This window comes from Ranitomeya variabilis, chromosome 2, assembly GCF_051348905.1.
Source record: "Ranitomeya variabilis isolate aRanVar5 chromosome 2, aRanVar5.hap1, whole genome shotgun sequence".
Taxonomy (NCBI): Eukaryota; Metazoa; Chordata; class Amphibia; order Anura; family Dendrobatidae; genus Ranitomeya; species Ranitomeya variabilis.
The window spans coordinates 298981728-299009072 of NC_135233.1; the positions used below are offsets into that span (position 1 = coordinate 298981728).

General features: G+C 44.3%; 1 protein-coding gene across 2 annotated transcripts in view; it reads right to left on the bottom strand.

Moving 5' to 3' along the window:
- Positions 1 to 27345, bottom strand: part of COL4A6 (collagen type IV alpha 6 chain) — a 388359-nt gene that overhangs the window by 230489 nt on the left and 130525 nt on the right. For both annotated transcript variants that reach the window (XM_077285138.1, XM_077285139.1), the window contains exon 4: positions 16398 to 16481. In XM_077285138.1, the coding sequence (XP_077141253.1) occupies positions 16398 to 16481 (84 nt within the window). The remainder of the gene's footprint in view (positions 1 to 16397; positions 16482 to 27345) is intronic.

A 27345-nucleotide genomic window follows, 5' to 3' on the forward strand; every position in this document is an offset into this window, starting at 1 on the left:
ACATCTAAAGAAGCATGATGCGTTTTGGAAACAAGCCCTGTGGACCGATGAGTAGTGATGGGTGAACCCTGGACATTTTCAAAAAGTTCGATTTGGGTTCCAGAACGGTACCTGAACTCAAACAGAGACCCTATTCAAATAAATGGGGTGCCCGAACATTCAGTGTTTCCCACACTGTCATCTGTGTGACAGCGCGAGAAACACCGGCTCTGATCGGAATTAAGTTTGTTACCGCTGGTCTTAGCACTGTGGTTACCACACTGTTATAGAGATGACAGAGTCTGAGCCAGCAGCTGTGACTGGTGGTAAAAAGGTAACCGCTGATCACAGGCGTTGGCTGATGAGAGTATCACTCTCATCATCGTGCACCCGTTCTCGCTGATAGGAGTGAGAGCAGGCATACAATGATGAAAGTATTAATCAACTGGCTCCCGTGCAATAAATAAAATAAAAAAATGGTGTGGGATCCCATCTATTTTTGCAAACCAACATAGTCTAAACAGATGGCTGCAGAATGCAGCCCTCAGCTGTCAGCGTTAGCTTGGCTGGTTATCAAAAATAGTACGGTCCCAATGCAGTTTTTTTAAATTATTTAAAAAAAATAATTTAAAAAAATGGCGTGGGTTCCCCCTATTTTTGACAACCAGATAAACTAAAGCTGGGAAGAGGGTATGGATTTTGGGCCTCCTCAGATTAAAAATACCAGCCTGACACCACCCCAGAAAAGGCTCATCTATTAGATTCACCAATTCTGGTGCTTTGCCCAGCTCTTCCCACTTGCCCTGGTGTTGTGGCAAGTGGGGTAATATTTGTGGGGTTAATGTCAGATTTGTAATGTCAGCTGACATCAAGCCCACAGGTTAGTAAAGGAGAGGGCCAGGGGTGCCCAAACTTTTACATGCCACTGTATAGTGCTCTTAAAGGAATATTCTGTCCTTATAGTCATATACTACATAAAAAAAGGAAATCTGTATAAAACTCTAAAAATAAAGTGCCAAATGAAACCCAAGTTGTACCTCTGGCAAATACAATGAAAGTATGAAAGTTTCCAAGCCACATGAAGCTAAAGCTAAGTTTTTTGCTCATTATAGTCCCGAATTAAATTGGTATGAACGGGATTAAATGTGTTTTAGGAACTAAGCAAAACAAAATATGGCTTCAAGAAAAACACAAAAGACACCAACATGGAGAAGTTAATATGGTCCCCAGATTGCCTGTTGAAGAAGCACTTTCTGTTATCAGATTGCCTGTGAAAACAGACCAAATCTTTGTGACATTCTGACAAAAGGGATGCCAGCAGCTTTTAGTGCAATGTCAACACTTCTAAAGCCAGTTCAAACAGCCATGCCAAGGCTCGAGAGAGGAGTAGAAGACAGATATGTGAGCTCCTGATCTGTCCATGTTATGGTCAGCAGCTGTGAGAGAGCTTGATTCCATTGTTCTTCGGTCACAGAAAAATATTATCAGCTCACTTGACCCACATTAAGATGCCATGCTGCCTTTATTAATATGGTCTTTCAGCAAAATTACAGTAATTGGACACAGAACAGATGTTCTGCATATCTCTCTACTTAGCAATCTTTTCCCTTTGTGGGTAGTTGACAATTAGGGCTTACCACCTTAATATCTCTTGAAGCTGAAGAAAAGATTTAAAAAAGAGGAACAATAACTTTCTGGCAACTAGTGGCTCATATAAATATGTTTTCTTTCTCATATACTTGCTGCTTTTCTATATTTTACTTCTTTGAGAAATATATGAATGCAGGGGATCCATCTATTGGAATTCCACCAATCCTGATAATGGGGGTCCCAAAGTCCCCTGTGTAAATAGAAAGGTGTTGCATGCTTGACCACCCCTTCATTAACTTCTATGGGACTGACATAACAGTTATCACCATCAGACCCTTACAAGTGAATGGGACTTTGGCCACGTGAATGCCCCTGTCAGGACTCTGAACATTTTTTACCTTTTGTGCATTACTGCCCTTTTCCAAGATGGCGTCTTTGGTCTCATGTGCACTGTGTCTTCCTGCTATAAAACTCCACCCCAGCCTTCAGTCTGTGCTAGAGTATTCTGCCTTGCATCCAGCTCCTGACCTCTGATTACTCCCTGGCTATATACCTGCTCCTGTGAACCTGTGTGGTGATCCTGCTACTCTGCTCTGAGTTCCTGCTGCATACACCAGTTCCAGTAATCCTCCTTCATCTGCTGCTCGTATTTACCTCCATCTGCATTTGCTGGACATGTAAGCTGTTTGCTGCTCTGCAAAAACCTGAGACTATTAACCAGGCCTCCCTGGTTGAGCTAAGATATTATTTGAACTGCCTTATAAGCTTATCTATCTGTGTTTGGACTAAGACAAGTATTTATTCGTGTCAAGTATCCTCAAGAATAATTGTGCTTCTTAGACTTTCTGCGTGATTGCATTTTCCTCTGAAGTTTCCTATAGACTGCTGAGCTGCATTTGATATTTGCACCAAGTGTTGTGGACTTGAGTTTCTCTCTGCACCTGTTTGAATGATCGTGTGATAATATAGACTTTACCACTTATAAAACTGTGTCCTGTAGTTGTCTTGTTCCACGCAAAGAGTCTCCTGAGTTATCCCCTATAATTATTACAGCCCCACTGCTCCATTCACTTAAGGCCTCTTGTTCTTGAAGTTCATGAGGGTCCAGGTGATGAACTGGTGAGTAATCCATTTAGTAGGAGAACCCCCTTCATTATTAATACACGGCATCCCATAAGAAACACTGACTACATGGCACCACATTCTGAAGAAAACGACATGTAAGGCACTGGGGGACATAGACAGAAAAGGTCTCCTGTGCAAGAACAATATATGGGCCCTTTGTACACCAAGAGCTCCTAAAAATGCAACATCTGCTTTGGAGGTAGAAATGGGCCTCCTTACGTCTTTGGCCCCTGTGCGGCCACACAGGTTGCACCAATGCTTTGTCCACCCCTGACGTAAGGTAAACATGTCTTTTCTCAACTACTTGTTCAGTGCAGATAAATGCCACCACTCTCATAAGGTCACTTTATTAAGGATTTCTGCACTATGGAGCATAAAATAATAAGCTACTTCTGAGAAGTTACTGTGACACTACTGGAGATTTGAAAAATCCCAGAAAGTACTGGAATCAGTAGGCCATTTAGGGTTCTCTACAGGCAGTGTCCCTCTTTGCAGCAAATTTTAGTCAGGAAAAAAAGGTAGAGTCCCTAAATGTACACCATAAGATATATTGCTATCCATCACAATTTTGCTGATATAGACTGACTATCGAATGGGGGGGGGGATTTTCATGAATCTTCCACATTGGTAGATTGGTAGAAGTTGAATGGAGAAGGTCAGATATGACCTCGGTCAGATGTGACATCATTTGAAGTGTGACATCTTTCAAGTGTAACATCAGAAATATACCAGAAATAGTCCAGAAATCGGTCAGACGGTAAGACTAATCACGGTCTTCTAATTTTACTTACTTTTTCTTCTCTTACCCTGCTCTTTAACCATGCTCACATTTGCCCTCACCATTTTTGCTCCACTAATCCTCACTCTCCTTCGCTATCCCCAAACCCCTGCACCCTAGAACCAAATAACTATATCCCCCTCTCTCTTATCCCCCTACCTCGCTTCATCTGCAGACCTGCTCCTTAACCTCAGACCTCTCCTACTAAAATATAATATATGCCGATCACAACCCATTAATCCTCACCCCTATACTTCTCACACTAAGAGAAACTACAGCAGTCCCTCACACTTAAAATCTGTGACACTGACCCCCACCCTCCTGCTTCCTCTCTCTGGAGCACTTTGGAATGCCCGCTCTGTCTGCAACAAGCTCTACGTGATCCACAATCTCTTTACTTCCCGCAACCTTAACTTCCCGGCCCTCACTGAGACCTGGCTGGCGCCTCACTGACACGGCCTCCCCTGCTGCACTGAGTTACGGTGGCCTCCACTTTACCCACACTCCTCGCTCTGGCAACAGACATGGCAGGAGTGGGATTCCTTCTTTCTAAAAACTGCTCCTTCAACCCTATCCAAACCCCACCCTCCTTATCCTCACTTCTTTCGAGGTTCACTCTGTCTGTATCTACTCTCCCTCTAATTTCCAAATGGCTGTCATATACTGACTACCAGACTCAGCCACTGCCTTCATTGACGAATTCTCCACCTGGCTTCTTCACTTTCTCTCTGCTGACATCCCCACCATCATCATGGGTGACTTTAATATCCCTACTGACACCCATCAGCCAGCAGCCTCCAAACTCCTGTCCCTTACCTCATCTTTTGGACTTACTCAGTGGTCCTCCACAGCCACCCACACAGATGGACATACACTAGACCTCATCTTCACCCACCTCCCTATCTAATCTCACAACCTCTCCTTTCCCCCTATCTGACCACCATCTACTCACCTTCTCATCCTTGTCCTCCTCACCCGCCCCCACGTTCAGCCACTAGAACAACCTCGCAGAAACCTCGCACACCTAGATATTCAGAGACTGTGACTCTCTTCTACCTCTGTCCTCCAAATCTTCACTCCACGACACCGACAGCGCCACCGCTTTCTATAATACTACCCTCATATCAGCCATAGACTCAGTCGCCCCTCTCATGCACGGCAAAGTGCGACAAATGAATAGGCAACCCTGGCACAACAATCTCACCAAAAAACTTCGACAAACATCCAGGGTCGTGGAGTGGCATTGAAAGAAAACATACCTGCCAGACGACTTCACAGCTTTCAAACAAGCTACACTTGCCTTCAAAATAGCCCTCACCTCTGTTAAACAGACCTATTTCATAAACCTTGCATCTTCATTATCCTGCAACCCAAAACAACTGTTCAGCACAATCAACTCTCTCCTCAGCCCAACACTGCCTCCTCCAACTCCCCTAATCTCTGCTGAGGACTTTGCCACCAACTTCAAAAATAAGATCGACCAAACAAGGCAAACTTTTACTGTTCCACCACCTCAACCACTCCATATACCAGACATCTTCCCTTCCCTAATAACCTCCCTCTCCAACATCACTGAAGGAGAGCTTACTCACCTCCTTTCCAAATCACACTTCACCACCTGTGCACTTGACCCAATCCCTTCCCACCTGCTCCCCAACCTCACTAACACGCTCATTCAAGTCCTAACCCGTCTCTTCAACCTATCACTATCTTCTGGTACCTTCCCCTCTGCCTTCAAACATGCCACCATCACACCCATCCTCAAAAAATCTAACCTTAACCCAACTGCTATGCCCAGCTATCGCCCCATATCACTGCTCCCGTTTGCTTCAAAACTCCTTGAGCAGCATGTCCATGCTCAACTTTCCTCCCACCTCTCATCTAACTCTCTCCTTGACACCACTTCACCGAAACTGTCCTGAACAAATTACTAATGACTTACTCACTGCCAAAGCTAACAGACAGTTCTCCATCCTCCTCTTTCTCGACCTGTCCTCTGCCTTCGACACAGTTGACCAATGCCTACTGCTACAGATTCTTTCTTCCCTTGGCATCAAAGACCTTGCCCTGTCCCGGATTGCCTCATACCTTTCTGACCGCACATTTAGCGTTTCCCACTCCCACACTATCTCCTCATCCCGCCCTCTCTCTGTTGGACTCCTTCAAGGCTTTGTCCTAGGGCCCCTACTTTTTTCCTTCTATACCCTTGGCCTAGGACAACTCATAAAGTCCCACGGTTTCCAGTACCACCTGTATGCGGACGACACTCAGATCTACCTCTCTGGCCCAGATGTCACCTCTCTGCTGTCCAAAATCCCGGCGTGTCTGTCAGCCATATCCTCCTTCTTCACCTCTCGCTTCCTGAAACTCAATGTAGACAAAACTGAACTCATCATCTTTCCTCCATCTCACGTATCTCCCCTACCCGACCTATCTATTATGGTAAACGGCATCATGCTCTCTCCTGCACCTGAAATCCGCTGCCTCGGGGTAACTCTCGACTCTGCCCTGTCCTTCAAACGCATGTTCAAACTCTCACCACCTCCTGTTGCCTTCAACTCAAAAATATTTCCAGAATCCGTCCCTTCCTCAGCCCTCTACTAAAACTCTTGAGCTTGCCCTCATCCTTTCCCGCCTTGATTACTGCAACACCCTCCTCTGTGGCCTCCCCGCTAACTCTCTTGCACCACTCCAGTCTGTCCTCAACTCTGCTGCCCGACTAATCCACCTCTCTTCTCGCTACTCCCGTTTCTCCCCTCTGCAAATCCCTCCAATGGCTCCCAATTCCCCAACGAATCCAGTCAAACTACTAACCATGACCTACAAAGCAATCCACAACCTGTCCCCTCCCTATATCTCTGAACTAATCTCCCAATATCTTTCTTCACGTAATCTTCAATCCTCCCAAGACCTCCTACTCTCCTCCACACTCATTCGTTCCTCACACAACTGCCTCCAAGATTTCTCCCAAATATCCCCCATCCTTTGGAATTCCAAGCCTCAACACGTCCGATTATCCACCACCCTCGGATCCTTCAGACGGAACCTGAAAACCCATCTCTTCAGGAAAGAGCCTGCAATAACCATTCTGCCGCCTCACCACCACCCGATCTGCCACTTCACCACCACCTGACCTGCTGCACCCCTGACCTTCTGTCTCTTCCCCATTATCTCATAGAATTTAAGCCCGCAAGGACAGGGTCCTCTCCCCTCTGTACCAGTCTGTCAACGTAAATTTGTTTACTGTAAATGATATCTATAACTTTGTATGTAACCCCTTCTCATGTACAGCACCATGGAATCAATGGTGCTATATAAATAAATAATAATAATAATCTTAGAGGAAAAAAGGATTAGGCATATTGAATTTTAAGGTTTCTGGAGGTATTCAGGGATGCTGGGAGGGGTTTCATAGTCACTCTTTTCCTCTCCTTAAATGTGGGAGTCAGGTGGAACACCTGGAGGAGCATTGTTAACCCCTTCATGACCTTGGGATTTTCCATTTTTCCGTGTTCGTTTTTCGCTCCCCTCCTTCCCAGAGCCATAACTTTTTTATTTTTCCGTCAATACAGCCATGTAAGGGCTTATTTTTTGCGGGACGAGTTGTACTTTTGAACGACATCATTGGTTTTACCATGTCGTGTACTAGAAAACGGGAAAAAAATTCCAAGTGCGGTGAAATTGCAAAAAAAGAGCAGTCCCACACTTGTTTTTTGTTTGGCTTTTTTGCTAGGTTCACTAAATGCTAAAACTGACCTGCCATTATGATTCTCCAGGTCAGTAAGAGTTCATAGACACCTAACATGACTAGGTTATTTTTTATCTAAGTGGTGAAAAAAAATTCCAAACTTTGCTAAAAAAAAAAAAAAAATTGTGCAATTTTCCGCAGCGTCTCCATTTTTCATGATATGGGGTCGGTTGAGGGCCTATTTTTTGCGTGCCGAGCTGGCATTTTTAATGATACCATTTTGGTACAGATACGTTCTTTTGATCACCCGTTATTACATTTTAATGCAATGTCGCGGCGACCAAAAAAACATAATTCTGGCGTTTCGAATTTGTTTCTCGCTACGCCATTTAGCGATCAGGTTAATACTTTTTTTTTATTGATAGATCGGGCGATTTTGAACGTGGCAATACCAAATATGTGTAGGTTTGATTTTTTTTTTATTGATTTATTTTGATTGAGGCGAAAGGGGGGTGATTTAAACTTTTATATTTTTTTTATTCTTTTCACTTTTTTTTACTTTTGCCATGCTTCAATAGCCTCCATGGGAGGCTAGAAGCAGGCACAATGCGATCAGCTCTGCTACATAGCAGCGATCATCAGATCGCTGCTATGCAGCAGAAATGCAGGTGTGCTATGAGCGCCGACCACAGGGTGGCGCTCACAGCTACCGGCGATCAGTAACCATAGAGGTCTCAAGGACCTCTATGGTTACTCTGCAGAAGCATCGCTGACCCCCGATCATGTGACAGGGGTCGGCGATGCGCTCATTTCCGGAAGCCCGGCCGGAAGCGCCAGTTAAATGCCGCTGTTTGCGTTTGACAGTGGCATTTAACTAGTTAATAGCGGCGGGTGATTCGCGATTTCACCGGCCGCTATTGTGTGCACATGTCAGCTGTTCAAAACAGCTGACATGTCCCGGCTTTGATGCGGGCTCACCGCCGGAGCCCTGCATCAAAGCGGGGGTTCTGACCTCGGACGTACTATCCCGTCCGAGGTCAGAAATGGGTTAAAGGGGCTGTCCAGTGAAATATTGATATTTTGTGTTACTCACCGTAAAATCCTTTTCTCCGAGTTGCTCATTGGGGGACACAGGACTGTGGGTGTATGCTACTGCCGCCAGGAGGCTGACACTAAGTAGACAAAAAAAATTAGCTCCTCCTCCGCAGTATACACCCTGACACTGACCCAGACAGATCCAGTTTGGTGCAAAAGCAGGAGAAAGAAAATAAAACAGCATTAATGCAAGAACAACATGTCTAGAATAACTCCACTTGACTGAAAAAAACTATCAAAAAAGAAAATCCAAGAGACTAATAGGGTGGGAGCTGTGTCCCCCAATGAGCGACTCGGAGAAAAGGATTTTACGGTGAGTAACACAAAAATCCATATTTCTCCTTCGTCTCATTGGGGGTCACAGGACTGTGGGATGTCCCAAAGCAGTCCCAGGGTGGGAAGAAGACTCAACGGAATAAACCCCTAGGCACTTACCGCCTATAGGTGTGCTACCGCAGCCTGAAGAATCCTTCTTCCCAGACTTGCATCAGCAGAGGCCTGAGTATGGATATTATAATGCTTCGAAAAGGTGTGCAGACTGGACGAAGTCGCCGCCTTGCAAACCTGTTCTGCCGATGCCTGGTGCCGAAGTGCCCAGGAAGCCCCTACCGCTCGAGTGGAGTGCGCCCTGATCCCAGCCGGGGCGGCCATACCCTTGATGCGGTAGGCCTTCTGAATAGTGGATCATATCCATCTGGCTAAGGTCGATCTTGAGGCTGTGAGTCCCTTCCAATGACCCACCGGAAGAATGAATAGCACATCCGTCTGTCGAAAAGATGCAGTCCGAGAAACGTATCTTCTCAGAGCTCTCACTAGGTCCTGCGTATGGAGAACTTTTTCCACACGGTGCGTTGGTGCCGGATAAAAAGAAGGTAAGACAATGTCCTCGTTGATGTGAAATGATTTTGAAATGAGGAATCTACCTTTGGCAAAAAGGAAGGTGCTGGCCTGAGCACCACTTTATCCTGATGGAACTGTAAAAATGGAGCCTGACAGGACAGGGCCGCCATTTCTGATACCCGCCTTAATGGAGGTTATAGCTACCAAGAACAGAACCTTCCAAGAAAGGTACGTTAAAGAGACGTCTTGGAGAGGCTCAAACGGCACTTCCTGTAGAGCACTTAAGACCAAATTAAGATCCCAAGCTTCAAGTGCGGCTCTGTAAGGAGGTACCATGCGAGAGACTCCCTGCAATAAAGTTTTTACTTGCGAATTGATAGCGATCTTGCACTGAAAAAGAACCGACAAGGCCGATATTTGCCTTCTAAGGCTATGTGCACACGTTGCAGATTTGACTGTGGAATTTTCTGTGCAGATTCTGCATTTCTTGGCAGAAAACGCAGGTCAGAATCTGCACCTTTTTTTGGTATGTGCACACGTTGCAGATTTTTGTGCGGATTTCTTCCTTTTTTTACCCCTGCAGATTTCTATTATGGAATGGGTGCACAAACGCAGCAGATCTGCACAAAGAAATGACATGGTCCTTTTTTTAATCTGCTGCGTTTTCTGTGCAGATTTTTCTGCACCATTAGCACAGCATTTTTTTTTGCCATCGATTTACACTGTACTGTAATCACTTGCGGAACTGCAGCGTTTCTGCGTGGAAAAAAAAGCTGCAGTTCTGCAGGAAATCTGCAACGTGTGCACATAGCCTAAGAGTACTTGGTGCGAGTCATGAATCCAGACCGGCTTGGAGAGATGCTAAAATGTTAGGAATGGAGAACCGTAGAGGAGGAAGACCTCGCTTCCTGCACCATGAGAGGAAAACTTTCCAGGTGTGATGATAAATACGAGCCGAGACGGATTTCCGGGCGTTAATCATAGTAGAGGCTACTTTTTGGGAAAACCCGGCCTGGGTTAGAATCCAAGATTCAATGGCCAACCGTCAAACGTAGGGCCTCTAAGTTCTGGTGGAATATTGAGCCCTGCGATAGAAGATCTGGTAGCACTGGAAGCCGCCAAGGAATTTCGGCGAGCAGCTGTACTAGGTCTGCGTACCATGACCGCCGAGGCCAATCTGGAGCGACTAGGATTCCTGGGACTCCCTCTGTCTTGACCTTCCTGACTACCATTGGGAGCAGCACCAGAGGGGGGAACAGATATGGGAGACAAAATTGGTTCCAAGATAGGACTAATGCATCTACGGCGATTGCTCGTGGATCTCGATACCGCGCGACGAACCTGGGTACTTTGGCATTCAACCCGGAGGCCATCAGATCATCGTCCGGGGTTCCCCAGCGCTGGCATATCTGCCGAAAAACGTCGGGATGAAGAGACCGTTCCCCGGACGCAAGGCCCTGTCGGCTGAGAAAATCCGCCACCCAGTTTTCCTTGCCCGGAATGTGAACTGCCGAGATCACCGAGTGGTTTTTCTCGGCCCAGGGAGGACTTGTTTTACCTCATGCATGGCTGCCCTGCTGCGGGTGCCCCCCTGATAATTTATGTATGCCAAAGCTGTGGCATTGTCCAATTGAATCCGGACAGGGCGACCCGCCAGAAAGTGATGAAAGTGCTGCAGGGCCAGCCGAATCGCCCTTATCTCCAACAGATTGATCAGGAAAGATGATTCCCTTGAGGACCAGCGTCCTTGGGCTGTGTGTTGGCAAAACACTGCTCCCCAACCGAGTAGACTGGCGTCTGTTGTGACTACCAGCCAATGGGCTGGAGGAAAAGGCTTCCCCTGCTGCAGAGAGGAACTCATTGTCCACCATATTAGAGATTGTCTGACCTGGCGAGACAGGTGACACTTGAGATTGAGCAAAAATGGGTTCTTGTCCCAGGCTGCCAAAAGCGCATGTTGGAGCGGACGAAGATGGAGTTGCGCGAATGTCACTGCTTCTATAGCAGCCACCATCCTTCCTAAGACTCTCATGCAAAACCGGATTGTGTGGGGGCCCGGCTGCCGAAGAACTTTCACTTCCTGTCGGAGGCTCAGAACCTTGTCCTGGGGAAGGACGGTCAAACCTTGAGAGGTGTTGAAGACCATCCCTAGAAAAGAGATTTTCCGAGATGGTACTAGGGATGACTTTTTCAGATTCACCAGCCACCCTAGGTGGGACAGAGTATCCAGAGTGATGCTGACATTTTCCTCGCATGCACGAATAGTCGATCCCTTGAACAGAAGGTCGTCTAAATATGGCAGGATGACTATGCAGGATGGACACAACTGTTGCCATTACCTTTGTGAACACCCTGGTGAACGGTGGCGAGCCCAAAAGGCAAAGCTGTGAATTGGAAGTGCAGTTCGCCTATGGAAAAACGTAAAAATCTTTGATGTGAAGGAAATATGGGGACGTGGAGATAGGCATCTTGAATATCTATGGAAGCTAGGAGTTCTCCCTTTTCCATAGCCGCAATGACTGAGCGGTGAGTCTCCATTCGGAAGTGACGAATGCTGACAAACTTGTTTAAACATTTTAGGTCCAGAATGGGTCTTACAGCCCCATCCTTTTTGGGAACTATGAACAGGTTGGAATAGAACCCCTGATACCTTTCTTCCTTCGGAACGGGAGCAATGACCCCATTGAGCTGAAGTTTCGACAACCTTGAACAATGCTTGTAAACGAGATTTTGAACTGGGAAGACGGGACGGAAAGAATCGGCTTGGAGGAAGGAGTGACAACAGTGAGCCAGGACTGATGAAACAGGAGCAGGCGACCGCCTACTCTGTTGGAAATGACCCGAGACTGCCTCCAGTCATTTGGCCGAAAACCGATGGTGCCTAGATCCCCTTGATCTTGGTAGTTGGGATCGCATTCTTGCCAATGGGTTGGCTCTATATGAGACCTGATGATCTCTGTCTTTGTTAGATCGACCTGGAGCGACTGAGCTTGACGCTATGGTCCACCTAGCGTTACAAAAGGAAACCTTGCCTGAAATTGGCAACGAAACGGCTGTTTAATCTTTTGCTGTGGAAGGAAATTGCTCTTTCCTCCTGTGGTATCAGATATAAGCTGATTCAATTTTGCGCCAAATAGTCAGCCACTCTGATAAGGAAGAGTTGTAAGGGATTTCTTTGAAGTAGAGTCCGCCCGCCAAGTCCTCGACCATAGAGCTCTTCTGATAGAAATTGCATTTGCGGTTGCCAATGCCGCACAATTTGCCGCATCCAAGGATGCATTGATCAGATAGCTTCCGGCCAGAGCTATCTGATTTGACATCTCAGTCCCCTCTACTGGTAAATCCCTATCTTGAAGAGCCTTAGGGTACCGTCACACAGTGCCATTTTCATCGCTACGACGGCACGATTCGTCACGTTGCAGCGTCGTATAAGTATCGCTCCAGCGTCGTATACTGCGGTCACATGTTGCAATACACAGCGCTGGAGCGATAATTTCATGACGTATTTGCGATGTAGAAGCCGTTGGTTACTGTGCGCACATCGTATACAACCTGTGTCACACAATGCAATCATGCCGCCACAGCGGGACACTAGACGACGAAAGAAAGTTTCAAACGATCTGCTACGACGTACGATTCTCAGCGGGGATCCGGATCGCAGTAGCGTGTCAGACACAGCGATATCGTAAATGCATCGCTGGAACGTCACGAATCGTGCCGTTGTAGCGATCAAAATTGCACTGTACCAAAAATTTAGTTTTTATTAAATAACATAGAAAACACATTTCTGTATGAAATGTGTTTTCTATGTTATTTAATAAAAACTAAATTTTTGGTACATATGCAGATATATCTTTCTTGATATTTATTTGTGGTGCTCCCACATATATGGACATGATCTTTTGTTCTTTTTGATTACTAGCCAGTTTCTCAGTCCATGGTGAGCCCCAATAGTCGTACATTTAGTGGTGCCCCCCGCTCTCCTTAATACAAAATTGCACTGTGTGACGGTACCCTTAGTCACAGATTCTGACCAAGATATCATGGCTTTGGCTACCCAGGTCGCCGCAAAAGACGGCGCGAGGGCTGAGCCTGAGGCCTCAAACACAGAATGAGCTAGGATTTCTATGAGCCGATCAGTCGGATCTCTAATAGAGGAGCCATTTGGCAGAGATAACAGCGTGTTAGAGGCCAAATGGGACACGGGGGGATCCACCGAAGGGGATTCTGCCCACTTTTTACACAGCTCAGGTGCGAAAGGGTATCTTGCACCTAGAGCCTTCTGACCTGAAAAACATCTGTCCGGTCGCTCCATGTGGCGTTGGACTAAATCCTCAAACTCAGGATGAGTAGAAAACACCTTATGAGGTTGCTTGAATTTCTTAAAAGACACCTTATGACCCGAAGTCAAGGTGGCTACGTCCTCTACTCCCAGGGTTTGGTTAAAGGCCTCGATGAGGCTGTCTACTGATTCCTGGTAATCAGGGGCCTCTAAATCAAGAGACCCTTCGGAATCATAGTCCGAACCGTGTTCACTCGTTTCCACAGGTGAGGGAGAACGAGAGACGGAACTCAAAGATGCCGATGCACCCGACGGACTGGGAGACGCCGTGTGGGTTCATTTCCCCCGTGTCTGCCTAGAGGGAGCATGGCCTCTGCAGGCCGGAGGCTCCTGAGAACCGGAGGACCTTTCCAAGACAGACGAACCGCTGTCCTTGGCCCCAGCCAGGGTTTGAAGGGACTCGATTGCCTTTGTTAGGGACGCCATAGATTGCGTTAAGGACGCGACCTATTCAGGGGGCGATACCGCAGTCTCAGGTACACACACTGGACAGGGTCGCAGGGGGGCACGTTCGGAATCGCAGGCCTCACAGAGACAGTTACTCTGGGCATGCGGAAAAGTGGACCGACAGGTAACACATGAGGTGTATAAAACCGTATGAGTCTTAGTCTTTCTAGACATAATGACTCTGCTGCTGCTATAATCCGCACCCTCAGATAAGCTGCTGGATCAAAATAATGCTGCTGTCAGGCTGGGAGGAGTAGCACTTACCCCAGTCCTGTGTCCCCGTGCATCCAGTGGAGTCTGTTACCGAAACGTGCTTCAGTGCTATCCCCCTTATGCGCCATAGGCTGAAGCCGGGGACTAAATTTTATTCCCTGATCTCATCCAGGGAGAAGGGGCGTGCCCGGAAGTAGACGCGGCCGACAGGGGCGGGACTTCTGCCCGCGGCCTTAGACATCGGGAACTACAGTAACCGGCCTGCAATAGGCCAAAGCCGGGGCCTAAACCCAAAAGGAGACGCGGCCGAAAAAGGCGGGACTTCCGCCCGTGGCCTTGGACGCCGGGGACGAAAATAAGCAGCGCACGCCGAGGAAGGAGATACCCGGAAAACAGCGCCGGGATCTCCCTGCAGTATGGCACCGCTGCACCAGCCGAAATGAGCCGCGCGACGGAGCAGGAGCCCCCCCAGCCTCCCGACAAATCCTAAGGTCAGAGGGACGTTTTATATATATATATATATATATATATATATATATATATATATATATATATATATAAGACGGTGCAGGCACCCTAACTCCGTGAGCCCTTTAGGGGGTGAGGAGAGGGACCGTCTGCCTCTTTTAATCACCACTGTCAGCGCATTGGTGATGAAGTGGAGGCTGCACGGACAGGCCATGTATGCATGTACAACCTATTGTTTCGTTGCCTTAGGGTGGTCAGGGATTAGTCCGGCAAAAGGTCCCACGTTGTGGGAGAGGATATGTGGAGGCGACACTCCACGTGCTCGCCCGTTGTTGGTTTGGGGAGATCGGACCCCTTGAATAGGGTCCGTCGCCCCTGTCTCATCTTCATAAATAAAGGGAAAAGATCTGGGAAAACCCAGAGATGTGCCTCCTATGGACACTAAGCATAAACTGGATCTGTCTGGGTTAGTGTCAGGGTGTATACTGCGGAGGAGGAGATAATTTTTTTTTGTCTACTTAGTGTCAGCCTCCTGGAGGCAGTAGCATACACCCACAGTCCTGTGTCTCCCAATGAGACGAAGGAGAAAATAAGTCATCACCTATCCACAGGTTAAGACATAACTTGTTGGTTGGTGGAGGTCCGACCACAGGGACCAGCACCAATCGGCAGAATGGGGAACCTTTATTCCCATTAGAATGAAGCGGCCCTGTGAATGTTCGACTGCTGCTCCATTCTTTCCTTATAGGACTGCCGAGCATTGAACGCAGTTTTTTCCAGCAGCTCCATGGAGCATGAATGGAGCGGTCTCAGGCATCCCACCTGCTCCATTTTATAACAGAGAAAAAAGTTCCCCATTAAGGATAAAAATTCCCCGATCTGCCAATCAAGGTGGGTCCCAACGGTGGAACCAGCACCGATTAGTAAAGCATCACCTCTTCTGTGTGATAGGTGATAACTAGTGATGAACGAATACTCGTTACTCGAGATTTCCCGAGCACGCTCGGGTGACGTCCGAGTATTTTTTAGTGCTCGGAGATTTCATTTTCCTCACCTCAGCTGAATGATTTACATCTCTTAGCCAGCTTAATTACATGTGGGGATTCCCTAGCAACCAGGCAACCCCCACATGTACTTATGCTGGCTAACATATGTCAGCTGCGGCGATGAAAACTACATCTCCGAGCACTAAAAAACACTCGGAGGTCACCCGAGCGTGCTCGGGAAATCTCGAGTAACGAGTATATTCACTCATCACTAGTTCACTAGTGAAAACTTGTTTTCACTGGACAACCCCGTTAAGCGTATGGCAGCACCCTAACAATGTTGTTTTTAGTTTTTCCCCACCTCCGGAGTAATATGGCATACCATGATCTAGATGGAGAAATGCATTCTTTAATCATACGGTCATGTTGGTATGTAACAATGTAAACATAATTATCATTTGCCTATTCCTTTGCATTACACAGATTACAGTCCAGATTGGAAAGGAATGTTCTGGACAAAATATTATATCTGTAGATTCACAGTGAAATTACACAACATTTCTAGAATCTTGTGGACCCTACAGCTCAAACAACACTAGTAATCAGATCTGATGGAAAACCTGCAGGACCAAATGTTCAGCTGCATGAGGGTAAAAGAGCCAATGTCTTACAGGCCCCCAATTAGGTCAGAGGACCACATGGTCCCACAGATGTTCTCCGTCTCTTGCACAGATGTATGATGTTACTAGATTCTTGTTTCTCCAGATGTACTTTGTGAAAAAAAAATTTAAGAGATAAGAGTTAGCTGCAAACGTTTCCATCCAATGTAAAAGTAAAAAAACTTACTCGAGCTCCTTTCTCTGGAAAGCATTTGCAGCCCCCGCTGCAATCTCGTCCTGCACATGGCCCCTGATAGGTCTTCTTTCCTCCCTGTGAAAGGAAAACATAAATATGAGATCATTTATGGCTCCCACAAACCTTGCATAAATAGATCACCAGTCACATTAATAACTGTTTCTCTTCATTCTGACATTGATGTCCTGAGCTGTAATCACCTCTGACAAGTGTTTGGTAACATATGACATAAGGATATATAGAATGCCGCCTCCCAAGAAGATCCTTTGTGGAATGTTTACTTCTCTATACCGTATATATAAATGGATGACCTCTTGGTATAGTCCATCTGCTAATCTTAGAATGCAGTTGATAAAACTTTTTTGCACAGCTGGATGAAGAGCGTATAGTGTCAAGTTGTAGTAAACTAAAGAAGGACAAAGTATATACTGATGTCCTATGCATAGTTTAAACAGGTGATCTATATATTGGGTATGGAAAATAAATGACAGAGAGTACAATCACCCTATATGGTAAAAGAAAAAATGTTAGATCCCAAAACATCGAAAAATGCACAACCAACCAATATCAAAGACTTCAATCAACACTGCTCAGGTACAAATAAAAAGCGGACACATCTCTGTCCCTATTCTATGACATCTCTGAGGGGCAGCCATGACAATTCAGTAATTCCAATCAGGATTATGTAAAAAGTAGGTCAAAAGTTGGAAGTAATTTATTATGTCTATTTACTGTGGCCGCACTTTAAACTGGGACTGATCTATGATTTAAATAGTGGGTAGAACAAAAAAAGTCACAAAAGTGAAAAACTATTCAACTGGGGAAAACGTTAGAAGACTATTTACTGAATTAAGTGAGAAAGGGACTGATATCAGGTCTATAGCACTCTAAATGAAGGTGATCTAAGACACAAGAAGAGGGGTGAGACGTTCGTAAAGGTTTTACTGATAACGCGTTGTTTAATAAAGAGCTTAGTAAAAGCAGCAAAAATGTTCACTAAGGCTACGTTCACATTAGCGTTAAGCTAATGTGCGTCGGGTTTGCGTCGGCGACGCAGCGGCGACGCATGCGTCATGCGCCCCCTATACTTAACATGGGGGACGCATGCGTTTTTTTTTGTTGCGTTGTGCCACACATGCGTCTTTTTTGCCGCAAGCGTCGGACCAAGAAAACGCAGCAAGTTGCATTTTTCTTGCGTCCGATTTTCGGCAAAAACCGACGCATGCGTCGCAAAACGCAGCGTTTTTGCGTGCGTTTTGCCGCGTTTTTGCGTGCGTTGTGCGTTGCGTCGCCGACGCAGCGGCGCACAACGCTAGTGTGAACTTAGCCTTAATGAACACCTTGCTATGTAGAATTAACCTCATGTTAGAAAAACAATACAAAATTTATGTAGGCAATTAAGTAAGATTCATTAGGTGGAGTATTGATGAAGAAGATAAATTATTTCATATGTGATGTAATGGTAAGATTGTAGAGAAATATTGGGATGAGTGTTACGTCCTAAAATCCGTGATTATTATTCTGCAGAATGGGACTATGGCAAAGAATACCATCATTCACTTAGTGTGAATTTTTACATCAAAAAGTATATGGTAGAGAGTGACTACGTATTGTATAGCAAATTCTATTACTGAGAAGATCAAACTGCAGTGGTCTGACATGGAAAGAATGGAAGCTCCTTTGTCCTGTCATGACTTGCTGGTCTTTGCCTTCAGGCAGGTATGGTTTCTAAGTAGACCCAGGATGATGTATTGCATACATTCTTTATTTTTTTTTTCCTTAAGGGAAATAATATAGAGTTCATTATAAAATAAATATTCTATATAAAGTTTCATTACAGAGCTATATAATACCTATATTCATCAGTAACACAGAACACTAGAAGCTCAGTGATGCAGGCAGGTATCATATAGGAGATGTCTAAGTACAGTCGTAATAGGATACTACTCGGCTTCTCTTATTTTTCTTTTTAGGTCTTATCGTTGGCCATTGACAATTGGCGGCTGACTAGGTGTCCTCAAAAAAATGTAAACAGCGCCATCAGAAGTATTGTTAAAGGGGTTGTCCAGGATTCATTTTTATTGCTGCATAAGTTTGTGGATGTTTAAAACAAAAAAATGCAACAATAATCACCCTTTATGGGTCTAGCAATGCCTCTATGCTATTGATGCAGTCTTTGGTGACTGGCAGCAGTGGTGACAGTTGCTGACAATCTCTGGGCTCAGAAGCTTGCGCCATCTACTGTACTTTAACATCACCCATGGTTTACAGGCCACAGTCGTGAAATCTTGAGTACAATGCATGTGACTGCTGTAGCCAAGACCAGGGCAGCGGCGGAGTGATTATTTTCATAATTTATATGTCTAGGCAGCAATAACAAAATATTAATGGACAGCGCCATTAAGCTGAGCTGCAAATACATGACATAGAAGTAAGCTAAAATGGGGAATTTTTGCCTACCTCAGTTTAGCCAATGTAGACCATTAACAGCCAAAAACGTAATTTGTCAGGTTAGATTTGTTTTAGCCGAAGATACCGTACTTTGTTCATATGAAAGATCCAAAAGATTGACCAGCATATGTTTTGCTGATCTCAGTAGTACGTGTATAGGCAGCGTTACATCGCCATTTTTTTTTCTATCAATCAGCTCAGGTCTCAAGTGATATGACTGTGGAGAAGCCTCGGTCATCCGCATTACATTCACAGGTCAAATTGATCGGATGCATCAAACAGTATTTCTTTACCCTTGTGGCTTGTGAACATCAAAACAGTGCATCTATTTAGATATCATTATCACCATGCCCTTTAATCTTCAGATGAAACTGCATTGTGGTGGAACACCAAGGTATATATGCTGAACTGTAGAAAAAAAAATAGACAAAGACCGCATATCCAAAAATCATAGGGTGAAGGTGCAGGTAATGATCTACAAACTAGGCTGAAGTATCAGATTAGAATTTACGATTTTGTCCCGTAAATATTAATTGATCGTTCCAGTTGAATGTGTTACAAGTACCGTATATATATCTTGGTGTATGCTGAACTGCAGGCAAAAATTTACAAAAGTGAATATGAGGTTCTTGGTTTAACGTTCTGATCAGACTGTATTAAGCCCACTGCCACATCACGGCGAATCTCTCAGTGGGACCATAACTTATTATAGCTTTAAAGGTGTGGACCAGCACTCCTCTAATTTGGCACAGGCGTTTTTAATTATCAGGAGTCTGCAAAAGGAGTTATGCCTATTTTTGCTTTCAGCTCACGGTCTGCAGATTGCCGAGACATGGTAGTGGGCTTCATACAGTCCGATCAGAAGGCTAAAGTAAGAACCTCATGTTCAGTTTTGTAAATTGTTGCCTACAGTTCAGCATACACCAAGATATACTGTATATATACTTGTAGGACATTCAACTGAAGTGATCAAATAACATTTACAAGACAAAATCGTAAATTCTAATCTCATACTTCAGCCTGTCCGCTACAAATTGCTCATTACCTGCACCTTCTATTATCTCCTTATTTACCTTGTTCCTCAACTTTTTCTTTCTTTTTTTTTCTTTCTTAATGGATACAGGCAACAAGTAATACACTTCCTCACCAATAGGATGCACAGTCACGAATGACCCCAAAACCTGCCATTTATTCATCGACCCTGAAGACTACCCTGATAACTCTGATGGAACTTTTATTAAATAATGTCCTCTTTAATGACAGGACAACGTGTAGCGAGGCAATAGATGGCTAACCCTACACCAATCCTCAGACACCGCATATTTTCCAAAAATTCCACAAAAAAGGCTGCCAAATGGTGGATATAGACTTCTCCCTCCAGCTACAACATATATGAGCCAGATTTAAACTCCCTTACCCTCACACACAGTCGCTTACGATCATGCAGCCTGCCCGATTCCCTACTTCAGCGCATTTTGAAATATAAAAACTTTATTTGGGCTTTGGTGTCTATACCATCCATTAAATTATAGCTAATTAAAGTATTTACTGTACACTTGCATTCTTTTTTATTAATGACTAGATGGAGGCCCGATGCTACCGCATCGGGAGGGCGGTAATGTCAAGATGGGGGCAGGCATGTGGCGCTGTTGTTGCCTAATGGCATCCTGTGATTATCTAATGACTTTTGCATCAGGGGACTCATGTGCTTTATGCCTACGCTTATATGCATTGTTTTGTCTCAGCGATGCTGTTGGTCTTCAAGATTCTCATTTGCCCTTTGTTGTCTTCGACATTGTGCCTTTTCTGCTTTCCTTTCATTGTCATTGGCGTACTTTTTATGAGGAGCCATGTTGGCGTTGATATTTGCTTTTTAAAGGGGTTTTCCCATGAACAAAAGTTCATTTTAAAAATTATCTGTGTCTGACCATGTACCGAACATACCACAGCTCCTGGGTGGGGGAGGAAGCAAAAAACTATACTGACATTACAGCAAGAGATCGCAGAGGATACATTTTGTGAGGTAAAATAATGTAAAAAATCAGTGAAATATTTTACCTCACAAAATGAATCCACTGTGATCCCCTACTGTAATGTCAGTATTATCTTTTGCTTCCTCCCCAGGAGATGTGGTATGCTCCGTACACGGTCAGACACAGTCAATTTTGTAAAATGAACTTTCGTTTGTGGGAAAATCCCTTTAATGTGACCGCCTTCCTCTGCTTGTAGACACATCGAGCATCTGCCGCCGGAATCAGCCGAATGATTCACTGCACCTATGCGTAATCGTGCAGGCGCTGTAAATCAGACCGCTGCCATCTTTGTGCAGACAGATAGCGGCGGTCACATTAAAACTGCACATGCGCTCCTCCTGTACAAAGATCGCGGCAGTCAGTGAATTATTTGGCTGATCCCGGTCGGCGGCGTGTTCCGCTGGTGTTACCGCACGCAAGAGGCTGCGTGAGTGTGTAATTGTGAGAGTGTGTGTGAGAGAGTATGTGAGTGTGTGGTGCGTACGGCATATAGAGTGTGTGTGTGGTGTGATGGTGTTCTGCTGATGGTACTGCGCAATAGGTTGGTACCAGCAGCAGTTGTTTCCATATTGAGACACCCATCACTCGGTGAACTTTCTCCGCTTGGAGTTCTGGGATACCTTGACATCTGGACAGAACAGGAAAAGAAAACATTACAAAGCAATTATATAAATAGATTAAGTGACATAAATACCAGTGGTAATGCTAAGTATAGACACGCGGTTGTCATTTGGTTTGCATTATAGAGGAAATCAATAATTTATGTGTACTGTTATGGACTGGTAATTTAGGAGCGACATGCGACTAGCTCTGGGCAGGTGGTAACTATACAGACCGCAGTTCCTGATCTTAACACAACACTAGCAGTACCCTTGGAATGTTCCTGTCACTCCCTGGACACCTCGTCACAGCCGGAGAACTAGCTACCCCTAAAGGTAGAAACAGGAAAGCTATCTTGCCTCAGAGAAAATCCCCAAAGGATAGGACAGCCCCCCACAAATATTGACTGTGAGAGGAGAAGGAAATGACATACGTAGTATGAAACAAGATTTAGCAAAGGAGGCCAATTCTAGCTAGATAGACAGTAAGGAAAGAAACACTGTGTGGTCAGTAATAAAAACTAGAAAAAGTCCACCGCAGAGATATGTGTTGTGAATTCCGTTCTCGGGCTCCCTCCTGTGGTCATGAGTGGTACTTTGTGAGTTCTGTTTTTGGGCTCCCTCTGGTGGCTTTTAGTGTTACGGCTGGTCTGTAGCTGGACCCCAGCTGCCTCGTTTCCTGCTAGGCTTGCTGCCTATTTAACTCCACCTGGACCTTTACTTGTTGCCTGCTGTCGTTGTATTCAGTACTGGTTCAGATCTCTCTGGGACTTCCCTTGTGACCTGTCTCCTCGTGGAGAAGCTAAGTTCATGCTAGTCTATTTTTCCTCATTGCTATTTGAAAATGTTTCGCAGTATATGATGAGTTCAGTCCAGCTTGCTTATATGCTATTTGATTGCTAGCTGGAAGCTCTGGGGTGCGGAGTTGCGCCCCTCACATCGTGAGTCGGTGTGGGGGTCTTTTTGTCTTCTCTGCGTGGATAATTTTTGTAGTATTTTATACTGACCGCACAGATTCCTTGCTATCCTCTGACTATTTAGTTATTAGTGGGCCTCATTTGCTAAAACCTATTTTCATTTCTATGTTTGTGTTTTCCTCTTAACTCACCGTCATTATTTGTGGGGGCTGCTCTCACCTTGGGGAAAATTTCTCTGAGGCAAGTGAGGCTTTCTTTCTCTCTAGGGGTAGCTAGTTTCTCAGGCTGTGCAGAGGCGTCTAGGCCGAGTGAGGAACGCTCCACGGCTGCCTATAGTGTGTGTTGATAGGATCAGGATTGCGGTCAGTAAAGTTCCCACATCCCCAGAGCTTGTCCTATGTTTTGGTTTACCTATCAGGTCAGTTCATGTGTTCTTACCACCAGAACCATAACAGATATGCAAAAATCTCCACACCTGACTAAAGGTGTGGAGGGCAAAAACTGCAGCCCAGAGCTTCCAGCCTAGCTGAATAGATCCATACTGATAAGCTGGACAAATGAGCAAAACATAGAATGTGCTGAACAATAAAGTCCACAACAAGTGGACTGCAAAAGGACAAAAAGACTTATCTTTGCTGAACTGGACAGAGTGTCAGGGAAATCCAAAAGAGCAGTGGCTCCAAGCAGGAACAATTGACAACTGGCATTGATTGAGGGCTAAGGCCAGACTAAAATAGCCGAGCCAGAAAGACGATCAGTGGAAGCAGCTGCTAATGCTAAATCCAAGAAGCAGCTATACCACTCAAAACCACAGGAGGGAGCCCAAGAGCAGAACTCACAAAAGTGCTACTCACAACCACCGGAGGGAGCCCAAGAGCGGAATTCACAACAGTGTACCAAACTTATATACCGCTTGGCTTTTATTCATGCTCATTTTTGGGTTGTGGCTTAAAATATTGCACCAGAAACAGCATGCAACACTTCCACTCTTTAAAATATTTTATAGAAGATCATACCAGTAATACATGGTGGAAGAGTTATTCCAATACATCTATGTTCTTGATTAGCGGGTGTACTCCACTATACATTGATTCCAATCATCCTGTGCATGATCCATATCCAGTAACTGTACCATTTGGGCTGACATAATATATGTATACATGTATAAGATAAGAGATTAGACTTTTGATAAATGTTCTCAATTTATGAGTGGCAATAGGCAGGAAACATGTCAGAAACTGCATGTCTTCATGAAATTGTGAAACAGCACAGTCTTGAACGATAAGAATTGCAGAATCGAATTTGGGATGTGTTTTCATTAAGGAATTCTTAACATGGAAAATAAAAATTGATGAGTTGAGTATTCTGTAAACATTCACTGCTAAATATTTGCACTGGAGTGAAATATCTACATGTCAAGTGTGGAGATCCGACCAATGTATGTATAGGAATGCCATTGTATATAGGTATATATCCATCAGTCGCTTCTTGCAGGTTCCGACATGATTGTGTTTCAATGCTGCAGAATGTCCCCCAACTGATAGGATTAGTTTAACCATATCACCCTTTAACCCAATGCTAAATCGTACATGATGTTATCATTAAAAGTAATATGTACTGAGTTTTATTTTATTGTAAGGAAATCTACTTAAATTTTTTTTTTCCAAAGTATAATTTTATGAAAATATTTAACATTTTTGAAAAATACATTTCTATTAACAAAATTAAAATATTAAGTTTTCAGCCAGTCTCATGACAGATCAAAGGAATATCTCCACTATATAATATGTCATAACCGCTCAATAGGTAGTTTGCTCAACTTTTCTCCATTGTCATACCTGGTAGACGGCTGCAGGCAGTATCTCTAGTTTAAAGGGAACCTGTCAAGGGGATTTACCCTTATAATGTAATTTGAGAGCTGCCTAACATTTCCAATCATGCCTTTATTTTACCTAAGTGTTAGTGTAGAGTACAGTTATATGAAAACGTTTGGGCACCCCTATTAATCTTAAGCTTAATGTTTTATAAAAATAGTTTTTTTTGCAACAGCTATTTCAGTTTCATATATCTAATAACTGTTGGACACAGTAATGTTTCTGCCTTGAAATGAGGTTTATTGTACTAACAGAAAATGTGCAATCTGCATTCAAACAAAATTTGACAGGTGCATAAGTATGGGCACCTCACCAGAAAAGTGACATTAATATTTAATAGATCCTCCTTTTGCAAAATCCTATTAAGATTAATAGGGGTGCCCAAACGTTTTCATATAACTGTATGTAAACATTAAGGTTATCCAGGATTTTGCTTATCCTTTGCTATGAGGCTAATTGCTAATTACTTGCCTGTTCTGCCAGGCGCCGATCTCTGCCAGCTCAGAGTTGTCATGGACCACTCCAGCAGGAGATTCTGCCAATTCATTTGACCTTACGTCAGCAGAGCAGCTTTTCTTCTTCCGGGTTGCACTGTCATTCTGGATGACTGCCAGCTCCCTGCAGTTAGGCAGCAGGGAGCCGACTGGTAATCAGCTTGGCATTGGCACAGACGCCCTGTCAGCAAAGCAGATACGAAGCTGCTGTCAATGTGACATCAACGGAAGCCACAAAATTTATGGCAGGAGTGGTTCATGAGTTGGCAGACATCAGCGCTGGGCAAAACATCCCCATAGCTGAAACATAAGCAAAGTCCTGGATAACCCCTGTAATCGCAGCACTTGTGCATGTGTACCAGTCCGTGAACAAAATCACTCAATGCTGCTTCTTGTTTGCATTACACCCACAGGGGCATGGTTAGAAAATCAGCACGAGGAGAGAGGTGAAAAAGAGGGTTTTTTCCTCCTACCTTTTCTTCCTGCACATGCTGGCTTCTCAATCATGCCAATGTGGGTATGATACAAGCAAGATACAGAGATGAGTGACTATTCGCCCAGACTAGTCCTGGTACACAAGCCCTGGAATTAAATATTATTTTTATACACACTGCACTAACACTTAGGCGATGTTCACATGTTGAGTAAATGATCTGTTATACCGGATCCAGCAGCGATCCATTGGCAAAAAAAGTTATGTTGACACAACTTTTAGTCCGTTTTTAAATAAAAGCGATGGCTATGTAAAGTATCCATTTTCCATAGACTTCAATGTTAAAAAAAACCCAGATCCAACAGAGATCATATTTTTAAAAACAAACTAAAAACTTGGGTCTGCACAACTTTTCTGCCATTGGATTGCTGCTGGATTCATTATAACCGATCATTACTGGACATGTGAACATAGCCGTGGGTGACATAAAGGCAGGATGGAAACTATTAATAGGAGCCTGATAAAGCACTCATATTGCTGTATAAGGGTAAATCCTCTTGACAGGATCCCTTTAATTTCAATTGTTTGTTTAAATCAATTTGAATTAGCAAACATGGGCTATGACCCCAAACCCCCCCCCCCCAAACCACTTTAAACAGTGAGATATCCCGAAACATCATCCAAAAATGTTCTGGTAACACTGTTACCAAAGATCCCAATAAAGTGTAGGTACAAAAAGCACTATGTCCTTTGAAGATGGAAAACTTCCGACTTCATTTTTCTTAAGGTGAAGGAAGAAAAAAGGAAGTACGGTAGTAAATATTTATAGTTTTAACTGAGGCCAAGCCAAAAAATGTTCTCTTCAACAAACTTTGAACTCTCACAGATGTTCAGAAAATTGTCCAGGAACAAGTAAAGCCAACAAGTCATTGAGGGACTTTCCTTACAATACACAGTGCATTCTCTACGAGGGGCATACTACATGTTCAGTGGCTGACTCAAGATAAAGACGTCACATACATGGAGCTATGTTCACCCAAGCCCGAACAGTATATATTCACAAGTCCATTGTAGCAACTCATAGAAAATAAAAGACAACAACAAAAGTTTATGTATTGATGTGGATGAATATGCACCAGTTGAGAAACAGACTCATTCCTTGGCTGTCCAGCCATTATCTCACAGTGCTAGACGCACTTCGGTCTATTTACTGATTGCAATTGGCAAAATACACCAACATTTCTTTTGCATGATAAACAACATGTACAAGTGTCTTCTAATTTTTAATACCGATATTACTACAAGTGAGTCATAAACCTGTTTGTAAGACATTTAAAGGGTTTATGCGGGACTATTTATTTTACTTACTTATGTAGCGATATAGCGCCATTAATTCCACAGCGCTTTACGGACATTACCAGCACTGTCATCAATAGAGTCCCTATCAGTAGGTCTTTGGAGTGACTATATTCATTGTTTTACTGTGGGCCGAAGAACTAACATGCAAGTACAGTTGTGTGATAGAGTGCTTTCTCCCTTCCTTATTTCCTACTCTTTTTCATGTTTGTCACACTTAAATGTATGCAAAAGAATACAAATCCAAGAAGGGGGAAAACACTTTTTCACACAACTGTTGTTGCCAACTACCTGCCTGTTCTACCTAGCGCAGCTCTTTGCCGGCAGAGTAGTCACTCACCACTCCTGCCGGCAATTCTGCAGACATCACGTTGAAAGAGCAGCTTCTCTTCTGCTCTGTTGATGGGGCTTGACTGACAATGTCATGATGATTGACAGCCAGCTCCCAGCAGCATCACTATGAGAAGCCAGTTGTCAATCAGTATGACATCGGCAGTCACGCCCAGTCAACAGAGCAACGTGGAAGAAGAGCCTCTCTGTTCAAGTGGAGCAGCTGAATTGCCAGCAGGACCAGTCAGTTAGCAACTACCTTGCAGTTAAGGTTTTGGTTGTCCATAGATAATTTGTTCTGCAGCTTCAATACAATCTGATTTTCTCAGCAAGCAACAATCCCTGCCATTAGAAGTGACTATATACTGTATGTTCTTCAAAGAAATTACAAGAAACAACAGAAATATCTTACACCAATTTTTACCTATGTCTCCAGACGTGAATAAAACATT